Source organism: Aquila chrysaetos, chromosome 13 (assembly GCF_900496995.4).
Source record: "Aquila chrysaetos chrysaetos chromosome 13, bAquChr1.4, whole genome shotgun sequence".
Classification (NCBI taxonomy): domain Eukaryota; kingdom Metazoa; phylum Chordata; class Aves; order Accipitriformes; family Accipitridae; genus Aquila; species Aquila chrysaetos.
Window position 1 is genome coordinate 14253810 of NC_044016.1, and position 17529 is coordinate 14271338.

The 17529-nt window shown below is 38.0% G+C and overlaps 2 protein-coding genes across 4 annotated transcripts in view; one reads left to right on the forward strand and one right to left on the reverse strand.

Annotated features, from left to right (window-relative positions):
* MTA3 (metastasis associated 1 family member 3) overlaps positions 1 to 13722 on the forward strand; it is a 228288-nt gene extending 214566 nt beyond the window's left edge. Inside the window, exon 19 of the mRNA XM_030035050.2 lies at positions 13671 to 13722. Within this exon, the coding sequence (XP_029890910.1) occupies positions 13671 to 13707 (37 nt within the window). The 3' untranslated portion in view covers positions 13708 to 13722. The remainder of the gene's footprint in view (positions 1 to 13670) is intronic.
* HAAO (3-hydroxyanthranilate 3,4-dioxygenase) overlaps positions 1 to 17529 on the reverse strand; it is a 36200-nt gene that overhangs the window by 13835 nt on the left and 4836 nt on the right. For 2 of the 3 annotated variants that reach the window (XM_030035055.2, XM_030035059.1), the window contains 4 exons: positions 9201 to 9284; positions 6867 to 6973; positions 3874 to 3963; positions 3120 to 3163 (listed from right to left, as the gene is read on the reverse strand). In XM_030035055.2, the coding sequence (XP_029890915.1) occupies positions 3120 to 3163; positions 3874 to 3963; positions 6867 to 6973; positions 9201 to 9284 (325 nt within the window). The remainder of the gene's footprint in view (positions 1 to 3119; positions 3164 to 3873; positions 3964 to 6866; positions 6974 to 9200; positions 9285 to 17529) is intronic. The other variant, XM_030035058.2, reaches the window with a different exon arrangement.

The following is a 17529-nucleotide window of genomic DNA, read 5'->3' on the forward strand; positions in this document are numbered from 1 at the left end:
AAAAGGTGAGGCACTAGTTCAGGTTTATGTAGAGGTGAACCTGAAGCTGAGTGCTTCAGCTAGCACTTTTAAACTGAGGAGGTTCTGGATTTCAGAAGAGCAACTGAAAGAAGAGGCTGAAAACCAGCCCTCTGCATAGGCCAGCTCAAATCTTGTTAAAATATGTCTTGAGAGAGAAACTGGTGGTAGCTTGTTATGTGTTACAAGTGTCATGCTGGTTGTTGAATTCTACTTAAAAAAATTCTGCTGAGGGAATAAATCCAAAGCATTATTTCTCTATCAGTTGGGTATGCCTGCAGAAGGAACATATTACCAGCTTACTCATATCTCAATCAAACTTTGATTTTTTTAAAAATTTTTTTTTAACACAGGCCTCACTGACAGTTACAGGAGCTGCTAGCTAAAACTTCTGTAACTAAAAATCTGGGGTATTTTCCTCATGTGTAAGACATCACTGAGACTTTGAGCTTCTTATTGTCCATGAGAACTGAAAATTGGAAAAAATTGAGCTGTTTCCCAGGCTGAAAGCCTGCCATGTAACTTTGTTGACTGCTTTTTGCTTATAGCAAGAGTTAAGCCAAGAGCATTTCAAATATTTGTTGTCCTGACTTAGTGGCTAATCCAAGAGGAGAATCCATTCAGTGGGAGAAGATGTATTGAGCTCTGAGCAAAATAACTACGTTTACTTGCCCTTTTTTTTTTTTTTGTCTTGAAAAAAACTTTTTTCAGCTTTAATGGAAATATCTCATGCCTTTTGGCCTTTTTACAGATTTTGAATAAATTACAAAGAAAGACCTTCTGTACTGGATTTATCAATAAATTTCTCAGAGTTCCGTGTTTAAAAAAAAGTGTCAAGATGTATCATAGCTTCTAATTGTCAGGTTTGTTCTTTAGCTCTAATCTTCTGCAAAAATATTAACAATATAAATCTTTAATGTTCTTTTTTTCTGCACTGATATAATTAATTTGTTACTGACGTATAAGCTCTTAGCTCAGACTGGTGAGGGATGCTTATTGGAAATCACTGTATTGAACAAGGATATTATGTGTGAGATGATTTTTTTTATTACAGCAGCATCTAGAGGCTTCATCTGAAATTATATTTCCTCTGTTAGACACTGTATAAATACACAGTGAGAGACAATACCTGGTCTACCTACACCCCACCCTCCCCCACCTGCAAAAAAACCCCAAAACAACAAAACCCCCCTCATCAACACCCAAACATGTCACACAGGTGACGTACTCCGATTAAAATAAGTGCAAATTAAAATAAACACATTTTGATGGTGTGTCAGAGAGCCAATGCCAAAAGCTGGTTCAGCTGCAAAGTCTTTCAGGCAGGGTTTCTGGCTGTCTTACAATTTCCTGACTGCAAGGGCTTGTAAGGTTGCAATCCCATACACAGGACTCTTCTGTGAACTTTTCATTTTGGTGGCAGTGATTTTGTCAACTATTTTTAAGAAAGGTGATGTTCATGCAAAAAATATCTTTACCTGATTTTAGGATCTGAGTAAGAACTTTGTTCCATTATTGACTGAGATGGCGGGCAGTGACATTTTAATGGTGAGTATCAAGCTGAGAAATGGGATAGATGTGGAAATAATATTTCACTAGAACCTTTTTCTCTATTAGAGTAATTAATAAAAATCATCTTACTTACGACATTTGGGAATGAATATGGAGCTTAAGGACAACCGGTTCCAAAAACTTCTTAGAGAGGGGAACTAAAATTTATCTTTAACTTGTGGCAAGAGCTATGGAACTTAAGTTATGGGTATGACTGAAGGATGACATTCAAGTTTGTCATGTAGTTGTAAAAGTAACATAGCTGGGTATTACGGCTGTGCATGTGTGCACATGCAGTGCACCTGAGCCATAAATTTCCTGGTTGGTGCAGGATGTCCCCCAATCAGTCATCTGCATAAATGAGACAATAGACTGATTTGAAACAACAAACCTAGTTGAGCAATGGGATTGACTGAACTGCTGGCCTTCACAACAGCATTTGGCTAACTCGTGCAGGAACTCTCCAGGTGGGAATCTCAGGCTGTCCTGGAGATCCCACAGGCAGCTCCTGCTGTGCTTATGCTGATTTGTACGTTTCCATGTGTCAATTAAGAACCTGGCAATCTCATGGAGACTCTCCCGGAAGTTCCTGCAGCAGAACTGACCAGGTTGCACCCAACTAAAACACATGCAAATAGTTTATAGAAACTGTTCCTGCAGATGCAGAAATGGTCACATAGTGTAGTCTTTTGTACACAGTTAAGACAGGTGGGTGGTATTTTGCATATAGTTTACATTAATAGCAATGGATCATGCACATCCTGGATGATCACATAGAGCTGTAGGCCAACAAGATTGTAAGATTTCAGCAAAACAAGTTTCCTGCTGAAGGTGCTGTTGCAAGTATCCTTGCAATAGAGACATCGGTTGCCATACAGAAAGCAACCAACATGTTTGAGATATCTGATTCCTAAAGATATTAATAAATTAGTTTTCTTTAACAGTCACTCCCGCTATGTTCTACGTCTCTGTCCAGCAGACTCAAGAGTCAAGTTACAACTGGAGTATCTGCTCAAGTGTGGAAGTTGCAGTCACTGTCCACAAACAGAGGCAAAATAAAAAATAGGGCAAGACAGCATGGAAATAAAATGTTAAATGGATCAGACCCTACATGAACTAAAAGTATCTGTCTTTCTCTAGGTGTCCTTTTTTCCCAAGAGTAGATCACAGTGTATAGTTATAGGTAAAGGAGTACAAGTAGGTATAGAGTGTGTATTCAACTCACAGAAATCTCATTCTGCACAGTCAGAAATGAAATTTTGTTAGTATAAGACTTGAATGGCATGCAAGGATAGAGACATTGAGATTTCATACTGTACAGTTACCTGATAGGTCATTATGATGGCATCACATGAACAGCCAAGATGCTGTGGGTAATCATGTATATGGATTTTATTTGTGGTTGGGGTAATGAAAAGAATTACTTTCCAAAGTAACTTTAATTTACATAATCAGAAAGAAAAACAGAAACTTAGTCATTTTGTGGAGAGAATCGTTGCTATTCAATCAGATACAGTAATTGTTCTAATTCTGAAATTAATTTGCATTACCTGGGTTTGGTTTTCCAGTTTGATATTGTCTTGAATTGAAAAACCTGGAATAATAAACATTTAAACACTAGTAAAAAGTCATGTTCATCTTCTGTAGGTTAACAAAGACTAGGCAGTAATACCAGCCATTAAGCTTTGTGCTGAGAATGGATGTGCCAGATCCTTAGCTACTATCACATGTATTCAACATGGCTATACCTATTTTACTGACAAAGGGTTTGTCCAAAAGTCCTCCGAAATTTGTGTCACTAAACAATTTCCTTGTTCAACTTTAGCAACCGTTTAACAAATTGATTAGTTAATTGATGACATTCACACATTTCCTAGAAAGCAGCTCTCTACCAAATTTGCTACAGTACTGATTACTCATGAATAATATTGATTAAAAGTACTTAGATTAAAGCAAGAGTGAAAGAAGCCTTAAGGCAAGCATTTTACCTAGTTAACCTACCATCAATTCTGTGTTAATTTTTCATTCAATTCTTTTTGCACTTCGCAGCAGTGTGCTTTTACTTGTTCAAAAATTATGTTCCAGATAGATGTGAGGAACACTTGATTTTAATAGTTTTTTAATCTGATTTAATGGGCTTGGGGTGTACAAGATATGATTAAAAATTTGTAGAGCAGCAATTAACTTTTAACAAGTCTATGTAAAATGCAGCATAAATAGAAAATTAACTATGTAAGTCACAGGCTGATGATCTATTAGATCATTTTAACCATTCTTTTAAAATTTACGCAGAAAAAAGCTTACTCTTGAATTATTGGTATAAGTTGAGTGCCGAGATCTTCACAGTGGAACCATTTTTCAAAGAGGACATTAGTTGATTCTCCAACATAGTATCTGACAAAGTAAAAACATTAGTCAATCCTTTTATTAACTAACTGATCATGCAGTTTCAGTCTTTTCAAGAAAATAGCTACTTGATGTTGTGTAAGAGCATGTTATTCTCAAGCCTGGTGTACTTTATTCTGAAGAATGGTTATTTAGGGAAGCTTTCTGTTTCCCTGGTTAGCTGACATGGTGGGTGGGGTGCTCAAACTTCTATGGAGGGCCTTGTAGTTCTGCTGATCAACCACAGATAAGTCACCAAATTCCTTTAGCAAATTTTCAGATTTAATCCTGGAAATGATTGGTGATACAGTCCCTTGGGACCAATTACTCTCACTTTGGATGTAGTTACTGAAAAAAATAACTGGCCCCAAATACCATTTCCAGTAACTGCTTCCATGCAGCTATGAGATAAATGCTCATATTTAAGAGACTCAGCTTGCTTATTGCCCATGCATGGACTGTTAAGAAAACAAGGTAGCTTATGGACTTGTTTGCAAAAAATAGATGGTTGTCAGCTACATAAATTTGGTAAATGTTGTTTAGGTCACCCCTCTGAAGAGGAACTTAATGCTTCACTTGCATTATTTTATGTCTTAACAAATAAATATTGTGCTGAGATCAACAGGTCAAGGTTGCTGTAATCTATAGAATGGCAAATAGAGAATTTACCTACAGATTTAAAAAAGACTGCATAGACTGGCAAGGGAGTGATGCTCAAGTACAGTGACTCATATTGCAACTGCTTGTAAATAGGTCCTATATGTCCTTTGGGTTAAAGCCACTGGAATGTGTGTTTGAAGAGGGAAACAAGGCTTATATAATTATACTGTGCATATTTGTATATTCATGTCTGTCTTATGTATCTATATATATATTGTCCAGAAACTTTCTAAGAGCGTCGTGGCTCCTCAAGTTTTGCAAAAACAGGGTACTCAGAAGAGAGTAACATTATTAATGCCTCCAATACAGAAAAAGCTGTGCTCTGAATACAAATATTGAACACAGAGAATCTACAGAGAAGAGAGATGTTACAAGTATCTCAGTTGGGAAAAGGCTTCGCACCTGGGAAGGACTCTGCACCTTATTAGGTGTTAAAGAATCCAACCACACAACTAACATCTAATACAGAAACTAGTTGTTTCTGTACTACTTTGCCATAGGATTAAGATTAGCTAGTGCATTTTTCTTACAGTACAAAGCATGTAATCATTACTTAGGCTGAAACACTGGGGCAGGCTACTTATTCTTCACTTGTAGAATAATTGGGATGCTGGGGGCTCTGATTTATGACTGAGGCTTGTAGGCATGATAAATAATGGAACAGTAATGTAATATTAGACCTTGAGTCAGCATACTTCAAAGGTTATTATGACTTCCTCTTGTAGAGTCTTTGCTGCAGGTGGCTGGGAGTGAAAAAAAAGTTTGAGAAGATTAGAGGTTCTGGTTATAAATCCCCATCTCTCCCAGGAGCAAACACAGAGACAATGTAGGTTCAAAAGTGTGACATGATTGTTTACTTCCAAAACTTCAGGTGTCTGTTCATCATGTTAGTGTGAAAACAAGGGCACTAAAAACCTCTGAGTGATTTATTTTCAGGCACCTGATAGTTTCAATTAAGAATGTGCTTTGTTAATCCAATTATTTTTTTCCACCTGCAAACCATATGGTAGCTTTTAGTTTAATTTCTCCACAAGAGCATGACTATAATGGAGTGCAAATCTCTAGATCTACCTGGGATCCCTAAAAAGGCATTCAGCATCTCTCTAACTCATACCGTTCACAGACCTCATGTACAAGATAGGTTATTTTACTTAAAGTTACCTAAAGCTACTTATGTTCCTTTATTACAAATAAACATTGTTATCTGAATCACTGGCCAATTGTTTCTAGCTCAAGATATCTTTTTAATAATGTAAGTGCTCATAATCCACAGACCTGCAATGAAAGGAAAAAAAGGGACAAGTGCATAGATGAACAATGTTTTTAAGTGAACTGAATTTGTCTTTAGCTTGGAATCCAATCAGGTGTTTTTTGAATGGTCCCTTTCTTAGTTTCTTATTTCTTTCTTTAGCCTTTTTTTTTTGAATGAAAAAGTGTATCTTTCTAGCTCCGCATATTTGCAATCTTCCTGCTGTGGTACCGCCCATGCAACAAAACTGTAGGCAAAAGGACAGAAACAGTACGCTACAGATATTACCACAGTTTTAAATCTTTATAAATTACATGAATAGCTGTAAACTCTCTTTGGTCAGTCGTATCTGGTTAATATCAAACCAGATTTTCTAACTTGGCTAGTGTTACTGCTGTGACTTGCCTTCTTAGACTTATGAATTCTGTATGACCACAGGACAAGGCTTAGTCCTGCTCCCACTAGAATACAAAGTAAACCTCTCATTTCTTTGAAGATGTTGTTCTCATAAGGCAATAAAAGCTAGGCAGAGGTGTGTACAATGTAGAGGGGTTAGTGTAAAGAAAATTGACTTTTGTTCCCAGCTTCCCACATACGTGCCAAGAAAGCTTCTCTTCATCTTTTTTTATTTCAGCGCTTACAAAGGAATTAATGTTCTGCTCGCCAGAATTGATAAAAAAAAATCTTTTTTGGTTTGTGTTGTTACAGAACTCTGAGATTTTAAAACTTATGACGATAGTAGTAGGCAATACATAAGTAGATAGCTATAAACACAACATGCATTTAAGACATTTCAACATGTTCCTTGTTTAACTAAATCAAATGCTAAATGAGATCTCTGTTTATGTATGTATAGGTAAATAGATGTGTGGATAAAATTAGTACAAAATTGCCAGGGTGAATCTGATAAATTATCAGGGAAGTAAAATACAGTATTGTATTGACATGAGAAATTAGTTTATATTACGAATCCTAACAGATTAGCCAACAGTTTATACTTCACCTGAGCCCATCAATTTCTGTCTTTAATCTTTCCCTCTCAATCACAAGACCCACAGTGTTTGCGTATCTCTGAGGAGAATGAGGTATCCTAGCAGGTAGGAGGAACATCTGTTCAAAGAAATGGGAAAGCATCAGTGTCAGGAAGTCTTTGTTCTTTGTGTTGTCCTTCCTCTGCCCCCCAACATTCAAAACCCTCTGCTCCTTGCCCCACTTTTCCCCTACTCTTTGTTGATCCTGTGTTCCTCCTCTGCAGCTGCGCCCACTTTGGTACCAACAGCCCAGCAGATACTGTTTCTTGCTTTCTCAGTGAATGATGACCACTGACTGTAATCCGCACTGCCTTTATGGCAGTCGGGTGCTTTCCTCCTGGTTTGATCATCATTGCTGGACACAATTGAAATTAAAATCTAACCAGTTACTCATCTGGAATTTATAAATTTACTGCAATTTCTGAGTAGCAGAAACAGAAATAAAAAGCAAGTTTGTTGTCACCTCAAGAAAATGTCTAAACTAATCAACTACATGTATCTCTCCAACACAGTAAGCACCTGTGATTGCATGATAAGGGGTGTTATTCTCTTCAGAAATAATTAACAAATATGAGGGGCTACTTACTCATGCAAGTGATGAAGTGAATAGACAACATTAGGTTGGGAGAAGTCTATTGCTGAAGTTTGAGAATAAACCTTTTTCTAGCAGCTATCTGACTACGTAGGAAGGTGGTACAAGCCTGTACTGTTCTTCACTGCTACGGATTTCTTAGCCAAGTTTGGGCAAGTCTGTCTACAAAACAGAGCTAATAATAGTGCCTCACCAGGTCTAGTGTCAGTCACCCACTAAGGATATTGTGCACTCCTTTTCATTAATGCTTCTGGTACTTGCCAAGATCTCAGCTGAATGTACTTCTCCAGTGAGAAGTGTATTACCAGACTCTCACTGTCTGTAGGTTTGAAAACGTAGATCTGTTTCTTCATTGAAAATGTTGTAATACTTCTAATGACATCAAGGTATTGGATCTAATATATGTCTTCCATTTTAAAGGCTGGCCCCACTAGACCTAATAATCCTTTCAAAGACCAAGTACAGTTCAAGCTTGTAACAATGAGTGGCAGTTGTAGCACATCTAATAACTTGCAGTTACACCAAGTAAAATACTTAGTCATGCACTCATTAAGAACACTGCAATGTATGTTTTAGCAAGTCCACTCCTGTAAGGAAAAACAACTGAGTGCAGCTGGATACATTTTATCCATAAATTGCTCTTTAAAGCTGTTCTTGTATTGTGATGGTTGTGAAGGCTAGCTGTGAGGACTAAAGAAGGCTGAAAATAGTTGAATCTTTTAACTTTCTAAGTTCTAGGCAGTTTGCTTAATGGTGTGTTTGGGTGGGTGGGCAGTATGTACCTGTCGTGGTTTAACCCCAGCCAGCAACTAAGCACCATGCAGCTGCTCACTCACTCCCCTCCTCCCCTCCCCCGTGGGATGGGGGAGAGAATAGGGGAAAAGAAGTAAAACTCGTGGGTTGAGATAAGAACGGTTTAATAGAATAGAAAAAGAAGAAACTAATAATGATAATGATAACACTAATAAAATGACAACAGTAATAATAAAAGGATTGGAATGTACAAATGATGCGCAGTGCAATTGCTCACCACCCGCCGATTGACACCCAGCTAGTCCCCGAGCAGCGATCCCCCACTCCCCCCAGTTCCTATACTAGATGTGACGTCCCATGGTATGGAATACCCCGTTGGCCAGTTTGGGTCAGCTGCCCTGGCTGTGTCCTGTGCCAGCTTCTTGTGCCCCTCCAGCTTTCTCGCTGGCTGGGCATGAGAAGCTGAAAAATCCTTGACATTAGTGTAAACACTACTTAGCAACAACTGAAAACATCAGTGTTATCAACATTCTTCTCATACTGAACTCAAAACATAGCACCGTACCAGCTACTAGGAAGACAGTTAACTCTATCCCAGCTGAAACCAGGACAGTACCTAAAAATATGTAAATAAAAGACTGATCCACTTGAATTCACGTGGCAGATTCCATGCCATTCAGGGGAATAAGAAATCCTCTCAGTATATTCCTGACTATCTGAATGGGCATCCTAAATGCTCAGAGAGATTTTTATCTGTTATTGAAATAATGAGATGTTGAACACAGTGTACTGTAGTTTGCTGTTAATTACATGGAATTTGCTATACTGCATTGAAGATTCTTTTTTTTTATTGTGATGCAATCTCTTGCACAGCAGGGATAAACTGACTTTTAAATAGTTCATAAAATATTCATTTAACATACCTATGTACAACAATAACAGAAAAATCACCCTGTTTTACCTCCCCTTCTCGGATGACAATGTCTTTTTGTTTCCCACTTTCAATTATCTTCAAACACATATCTCCTTTAACCTGGTAAAACAGCTGAAGGAATAGGAAAATAACATTAAGGCAACTACTCCAAAACTCTGTACTTCATATTCTGTATATAAAGGATACATGTATAAATACATTAAATCTGTAATTGCAAATATTTACATATTTTTGCTAACAATACTTGACTTCCAACCTTTGTTGCTTTTGAAAGCATTACTAAATATATATTATTTCCATTATCTTACATGCATTTGACAGTCTAAGAGGTCTATAACTGCTTATAGAGCTATTCTGTGAACCCAGTGGAATTCCGTTGCACTGTCTTTACTCCTTTGTAGGGTTGGGACGTTATGGTTTAGACATCTGTTAATTACACTGTATATAAAGCTTCATTTCAGATGTAGCATGGTCTTCACTATTGTATTCAGTCAAACTAAATGCCACTTTTCCAAATAAGCTCCAAATATGCATGCACAAGTTTTTTGGGTGCATGTTTTCATTTTTTTTTTTAATGAAGCTTTCTCATTTGGGAATAATTGCCCATTTGGAAGCTGTTCTGCTTTATTTCTGTGGATACCCTCAAAGCCCAGCAACAGCTGATCCTCTTCCTACTGTGCATGTAAATGTAAAAGGATTACATTCGAAGCATGTATAAGGACAGAACCACTGAACCCATAATTCTGTCCTCAGTGACCTTTCCACAAGTCTGTTTTCAGAGTAGCTTTGGGCGGGCTCTGAGGTGCTCAGACCTAGCCTCATGTTTTGTGGCAGAACTGTGCTATGATCTGTAAGCAGGTCTCTTTGACCTAGAATAATGGGCACATTGTTCCTCATTTTCTATAATACAGAGCAATAATACTTCCAAAAGTCAACTTTTCTGCCATTCTCTGCCAAGCTTCTATATGCTTTCCATGTTCTGTTTGCCATATCTAGAAACCAAAGAGATTAATTCATATAATTGCTAGTGCAGGTGAAATTGTCTGAAACCTGATTAAAAGTTAGAAGTATAGTGAAAATAATTTTATTTATAGTAATTCACTACAATTTTGGCAAAATGGAAAATAAATAGGGGAAAGAAGAAACCACCTACGTATATAACCCCTCCCCCCCAAACTAAACCTTTTCCAACATTAGAAAAGCTTAATCAATTTTTTTAGTCAGGATTATTTCCAAAAGAGTTTTGAAATATGAATTCAAGCCCCTGAGAATTCAAGAAACACCTCTATGAATGTAATAAAGAATAAATATGCTGCCAAGGGAATGAAACAGTAGAGACAACTGAAGATGTACTGGAAAAGTGCTCGTGCTGAGAGCTCTTATATGAGTGAAAAGTTCACCTTGTGCCAGGCACATCACAATGGGTATATTATAACTCTTGTCTAGATGGCCACAGTGCCACGCTACTTATCCTCCTTGCACTCCATTTCCCCAGGTTCTTTTCCTGTCATTTTCTTTGGTGCTAATGAACGACTGTAAAAAATGCTATAGTAGCTCCCGTTACAGAGCACGCTGGGCAGCGCTAACTGCTCATTGTACAACATAAAGTGATTTGAGTGGGGAAATGATCTCTCCTTCATTTCAAAAAAGACTCATGTAGGACCGTAAGATCCTGATGGATTATCACACAGGCCATTGGCAATATGGCACTGGTAATGCTGAAATGGAAAGATCCTTCTTGAAATGTTGAGCTTTGGAGTGTTACCTTCCCTATAACTACTGAGGGAGCCATTACTGAACACACGCACAGGATATGTAGATGAAGGGAAGGAAAACAGAGGCAGAGTTTTATTCTGCTTGTGACCATGAATCATGCAGCTAAGCAAACTTTCTGGTCATGAAAGACTGGAGAGGGGAAAGGGGCCATCCAGTTCAGTAGGAGAGCATCACAGTCATAAGGAAAGATTCTAAACACTGTATTTTGAATTAAAAGAATTGTTTTGCAATGGGAAAGGAGGAATGAGGTGGGCTACACAGTATCAATAAAAGTGTTTTTCTGACTGAATTTAAATAGTACCTTTCACTGTAAATTATGGTCTATTCTTCAAAACTTTTTTTTGAAAACGTCTGAGTGCTTCAGTCATCCATAAATCATCTGATATAACTGTGATTAATACAAGTGGCAGTAATTACTAAATCTACTGCTGTGCTTATATTATACCCTGAACTTTTATCAAGAAAACTATCAACTGTTTAATATCTCAGTGGGTTACAGTCCATGCCCATTTCACAGGACAGTTTGGCAATACAGTATTGTACTGTCTTTTTGCTGGAATGTTTTTTTTTTTTTTATAAATGCTGACTGAGCTTTGCCTTCTGGGAAAATCTAACCTTTCCCTAAGTATCTCCTGGAAAAATCAAGGCCTGAGCAAGGAGGTACTGGGCTGTGTGTGGGTGCGTGCATCCACTTATGTATATGTATGTATATACAAAAATATGTATGCATATACACAAATATGTATGCATATAGATAGATGGTAAGTCAGTAGAGTTCGTGCCACCTGAAAATATAAGCTTTCCTAATTGGTCTGCTTTTATTGGGATAATCTGGTATCCATTCTCCACAGTAGTACTGAAAACTGAGGAAATGTGCAACATTTTCACTCTATTAGCATCTTATTAATGACAAGATGTCGTTACATGTAATCTCTCTCTCTCTCTCTCTCTCTCTCTCTCTCTCTCTCCCCCCTTGCAGAAAAGCCTAGATTTGTACACTGCTACTGCATAATAGGTCAAAATCGGACATGGATTTGTCTTTCTGGGTGAAAAATGTGCCTCAAGGAAGAAACAAAGGTTGTTCATGTGGTTTTTTATCCCTTTTGTTACTAAACGTGCTTATTTATTATTATTATTTTTATACCTGCTTCTTTTCTTCCTTTCATTTTGCAGACTTCTACCTTTTGTTTAGCTTTGTTTAGCTTTCCTGCTTACTATTTGGCATCTTCTTGTTATGATTACACTAAAAACACTTCCTCTTATTATTTCTCACCTTGCCTCTAGAAGTTATGAGCCACCTAGAAGTCATTCTTTACCCTAAGCATAACATTTTTTCATAACATTGCTCAATATGATCATCAAAACTGCAGTTATACCTATGAAAACTAAACCGAAAGCCCCTTAATATTGAGAGCTTTTTTTTTTGACTCATTTAATTTTCCTTAAATTCTCTTTACTGTAGGAGAATTACATCCTCCTTCCTTAGTCTGCTTCACCCTTCCTGAGCATGCTTCAAACCTGATAGTATTGTGTTAAGCTGCAGTGAAAGGCAGCATGACCAGTGCTGAATCATTGTCAAGTCTGTAAAGGGGTATTTCACTCAGTTATGAAGACTCATAAAATAAATTATGCAGGCATTTCTGGAGACAATAGGTGGAGATGCAGAGAGGTTGCCTTCAGTGGAAGCATTACTGAAGCTGCTTGTCTTGGTAGGAATTCATTTCAACAGGGTAGTAGAAAGTGTGGATACTACCTTAAAAAGAGCACTATCATTCCCACCATATTAACGTGGTGAGAATTGTATTGCTGCTTCATCCAAGTATGTGTATCCTAGCAAAGTAAAGAAGGAAGCATGTAGCAGGGGAAGAACAGAGTGTTTCTAACTGGTTTGTACAGGCCAATTAAAAAACAAGTCTATTTTATATTATGTACAGCAATGTATGTAATTTAATTTAGATTCACCTTTGATATCAAACTCTGCCTAGATGTAGGAGCCCAGAGCTCTGTGAGGGCTTTTGTAGCTGAGAGCTTATTCATAGACCTGTAAAGATACCTGCAATTTGCAGTGTACTTTGAGTGCTGACTGCTTCTGAAAGTGGAATTTGGGATTGCTCAACTACTTCTGGGATTAGGCCCTGACTTGGCATACCCTGGCTTGTACTGCTTGTCAGATTGCTAAGCACTAAATTAATTTGCAGAGCAAATCAAATTCTGATGTGGGAGTAGAGCCTGGGTGTTTTCCAGACTTCAGTGGTAACTGATGTATTTGAGCACAGAAAAACAATTTTCTCCCTCTCTCATCACAAGGCTTTTCAGCCATCAGAAGTCTGGAAGGCAAACAGATGAGGAAGGTAGAGAAAACGATGTTGTGGTGTTTTGATTTGTTTTTACTCTGCTCATTTATATGTCATCTGTGAAACCTGAATACTACCCAAAACTCATCCCAACAATTTTATGCAGCAAATTTATTTCTGAAGACACAATCTCTTTCTGATGCAAAAGGATTATCTCTCTTATTACTTTGTAATAGGAGCTTTGTTTCTTATTAAAATATTCAAAGAGTTTTCACCAGATAAATGGGGGGGGGGGGTGTTAAATGTAAATAAGCAAAAAGGTTTGTCTTGCTTTGTTGCAACTCACGTTCTCAGTTTTATTTGGGAGATAAGCACCACAAAACTAGCTACTGGAATGCTCACCTAGCCCCTTTCCCCTCCTTCTTAGGCACCCATATCCCCATACAATGCAAAGGGAGAACTAAGCTGCTAGGGAAGAGTTTCTCAAAAGCATGCTGACTAGAGAGCAGCATATGCTAGAAGTGGTCAGGCTTCATTTAAGCAGGTAATTTGTCAGAAACTGGAGTCAAGTCTTACTTGTGGTGTGTGTGTGAGGGGGAGAAAAAGAGAAATCGAACTCAGGTTAGAAAACTCAGATGAGCTGTGGCAGACGAGACCAAATCTGTATCATGTTTCAGAGCAAGACGTTGCTATATCTCAACCAGGCCATGTAAATATGCTAGGAGAAGCTGAAGAGATTGGCCAAGATGATCAAAGGAGAGGGAATTTCTGTTCTGAGAGTCCTCTTTAGGACTGCGGTGTAAGGGCTCTGATCTGTGGGGCTGCATCAGTACTTAGGTGGCTCTATCCATAGGAAATAACCTAGATGCTGAGTGCAGAAACTTAGGGTAAAATATGCACAGCACAGTGAGAAGCAGGGCTTATAAAACCAAGCAGAATATTATGCCAATGCAAATGTGTTGCAGGTGGTAGATGAAAGGCTGATTTGAATTTCTCTGCATGGAACTGCACTGTTTTATGTAGACACAACATCAGAATATAAATTGTTAAGAAATCAAAGTCAGCTAGCAGAGATTCATTGTGTTTAAGTGGTGGTCTGAAGTGGGTAAAGAGTCGGGAGCTGAACTACTTTTGTGATCCTAGATTTAGCTGTTAGCATATCTCACTTTCCCCAAAGCAGCCCACACGATGCAGTAAATAAAATCTGAAATTCTTTTACTATAGCTAAGCTTTGTTATGATTATGGGTTTTGTCTGTCATTAACTTCCTCCAAAATATACAGTTCCCTTCAGTTTTCACTTACTTTATTTCTTTGGAAGTTATATAATGAATTTATAAGATAAGATTAGAAGGGTTTTTTCCCCCTCAGGCTTTGCAAGTAAGCAAAAATGCAGTAAATACACCATGAAGTCTGTGAGCTGTGTAAGTGCCGAAACTCTTCTTGTCACAAATACTACTGTGTGATGAAAAGTTCAAGACACAAAGGTGGTATGTTGAGGACTGTTCCCTGGTACCTGGGATGCACCTGCTATCCCATAGCCTTGAGGGGTTGAGCATCATGTCAGGACCACCACAAAAGCTTTCACTGGTCTCATCGAGTTGGCTACACAAGACTTGTAGTTACTAGTCCATGTAATCCAAAGCGCTCTTGACAAAACTAGCTATATAGCACAAAGACTTTCATTTCAGCGCATATTAAGAAAGTTTTGCCCATATAGCTATAAAGGTGCATTCTCACAGCAGGTTTTTTGCCATGTTTCAACAGAAGATGCATTTCCCAAAGCAATGCAGTTTCATTTTAAGAATGAGTCTGATTTAGAGGCAGAGAACGTCCAAGTAAATGTTTCTTGACTTCATCTCTGTTCTGAAGGAGAAGGGAGCAAGGGGGAACTTAACATTTACAAATAGGAAAAAGAACGAATATGACATAGTGGTAAAGTCAAGCCAAAGAATGTGAATGGTTTATCTCTGGTAAAGTGCAGCTTGATTTGCCTCCTTATAAAACCTGTCCAATGGAAAACAACGTCTCAGGTATGAGGCAGTACTTCTGTGCAGAAGGATGGCAAATAAGTAGTGCATAGAAAATTAAGATGGAAGTGAAGCAGTAGAGACAAAACTAAGAAGGAAGAAAATGTTGAGTTACATATTTAGGAAACTCCTGCTTGTTGAGAGGAGGAAAAAAATTGTGCAAGACTAGCTGTCGTTTTAGCATAAATGACTGTTCAGGAGAAGATCCTAAAAGGCTTTAAAGAGAGTCCAGATCAAGCCTCCGTTTCTTCTCATAATTAGCCAGTCAGAACTGATCTTCCCGATACACCTGCACATTAACAGCGCCAACAGAGAACAGCTCAGGAGCAGGAGGATGCTCCTAAGCCCTTATCTCTGCATGTGAACCCCTTGCTGCTGTGAACTGCAGGCTGACAAGCACAAGTTGTGCCACAGGACATACTGTAAGCCGTGTGATAACAGGCATACAATAATGAGTGAACAGATATAAACAATACTAAATTTAATTTTCTTTTCTAAACCAACACTTCTTTGCTATCAGAATAATACAGTAGAATAGCATCAGCTGAATTTGCATAAAGGATTTATGGGGTTTTGCATTCATGATTTGGCCTGTTAACAGTATGCCTATATAGTTTATCTTTCAAATTATCACTCAGAACTATAAATGACCTTTTGCCTGCCAAAATAATGAGCTGAACATGGTTTTAAATGTTTTTTTTTTAATCCCAAGTCTAATTTAGGACTATGACCTTTTACTAGGATACTCTCTGCCTCATAATTCTTCTCTAATGAAAAACATGGATCTAAATTAGATAACAGGAAGGTGCAAATGTGTCTGATAAAAAGCTATGGTAAAATGTAATCTATGACTATATTGTACCTCCATAAAAGGGGACAAAATTGGCCCATATGTTAAACTGATAAGTAACTGATAACGCTTCTGATGTGTATATTGCCAATTTTCCTATCTGATAGGAATTTTATGTTTCCATTTTTGGTTGCTGAGTAATTGTGGGAAATTTGCTAATGAGCAAATAATCCATGTAAATGAGGATGTACTGATACCTAAAAAATCTTGTAGCCAGTTGAGTTAGTAATAATTTACTATACTGGTGCATACTGATATAAGTTATGCCTTTATAGATATGGCTAACTTTCTATACTGTTGGAAAGTCATATAATGGGTTTAGGCTTGTTAAAGGCAGGCCAAATTCTTTTCAAATACAGGAAAATCTTGCAAAAAAAAAAAAAAGAGACAAATTATATTTATCTAACTTTCATTTTGATGGAAGGGGAGGAGGAGATACATTTAAAAAAAATGAAACAGCACGGGAATGGGTTGGGGACCAAGGATAATACATTATGAACTGGGAGATGCAGGGAGAGACAAGATTGTAAGGAACAGAAAAAAAAATACAATATGTTTTATATTGTAGTGCAGACTATTGTACCGACCGGTTAAACTTCAGCTCATTTTTGTGTGTTGCTCTCTTAGTGTATAGCTCTAATGTATTCTTCGGAGCAAGAAAATAAATTAATTGTATAAAACCAAAAAGGTTAAGTTGCAGGAAAAATTATATGGAATTGTTAACTTCCATATGTACCTTCATTTTATGCTTTACCAAACCTTGATGTCATTGGCCTCGATAAGAAAATTCACTCACTCTTTTTTAATCTAACATATAATACTCAACAATATACCGTAACAGCAGCGTAGAGATTAGCTATTCTTGTCAGTGCTTTCTGAGCAGTCATCCTACAGATGCGATTGCTCCTTTTCCAGGGACCGTAATCACGCTGACCAAACCACATTTTGTTTTGCCCAGCTAAGTATCTCTGGAATTTTCTTGTAAATAGATGATGGATGCTAAATTCTCCTGGTTAGCAACAATCACTTCACACGAGCTGCCCTGGGACCTGGCTTGCCTCCTTCCCAGCCCAAGCAACCTGATGGCATGGTCCTGGCCGTTGCCAGAGCTCCTCCTGCGCGGCCGCTGAGAAGGGACATCATGGCGTGTGTTGGGTAACCTGGTAGGTGACAGACATGCCTGTGCCCACAGCCACGGGTGGGCTGTGAGGCTGTGGTGGCAATCCAAAGCAGGCAGGAGTCAGACAGTGAGAAGGTAACATCCACGCTTTCAGAGTGGTGCGGTTATAATGACTACAAACACCTGCACAGCACAATTATAACAGAGAGTTAATGAAGGCTGTTGTGAAATGGTTGCGTTGGTTTTGTGAGAAATGATTCAATGGTAAGCAAACGCAAATTTTTGTTT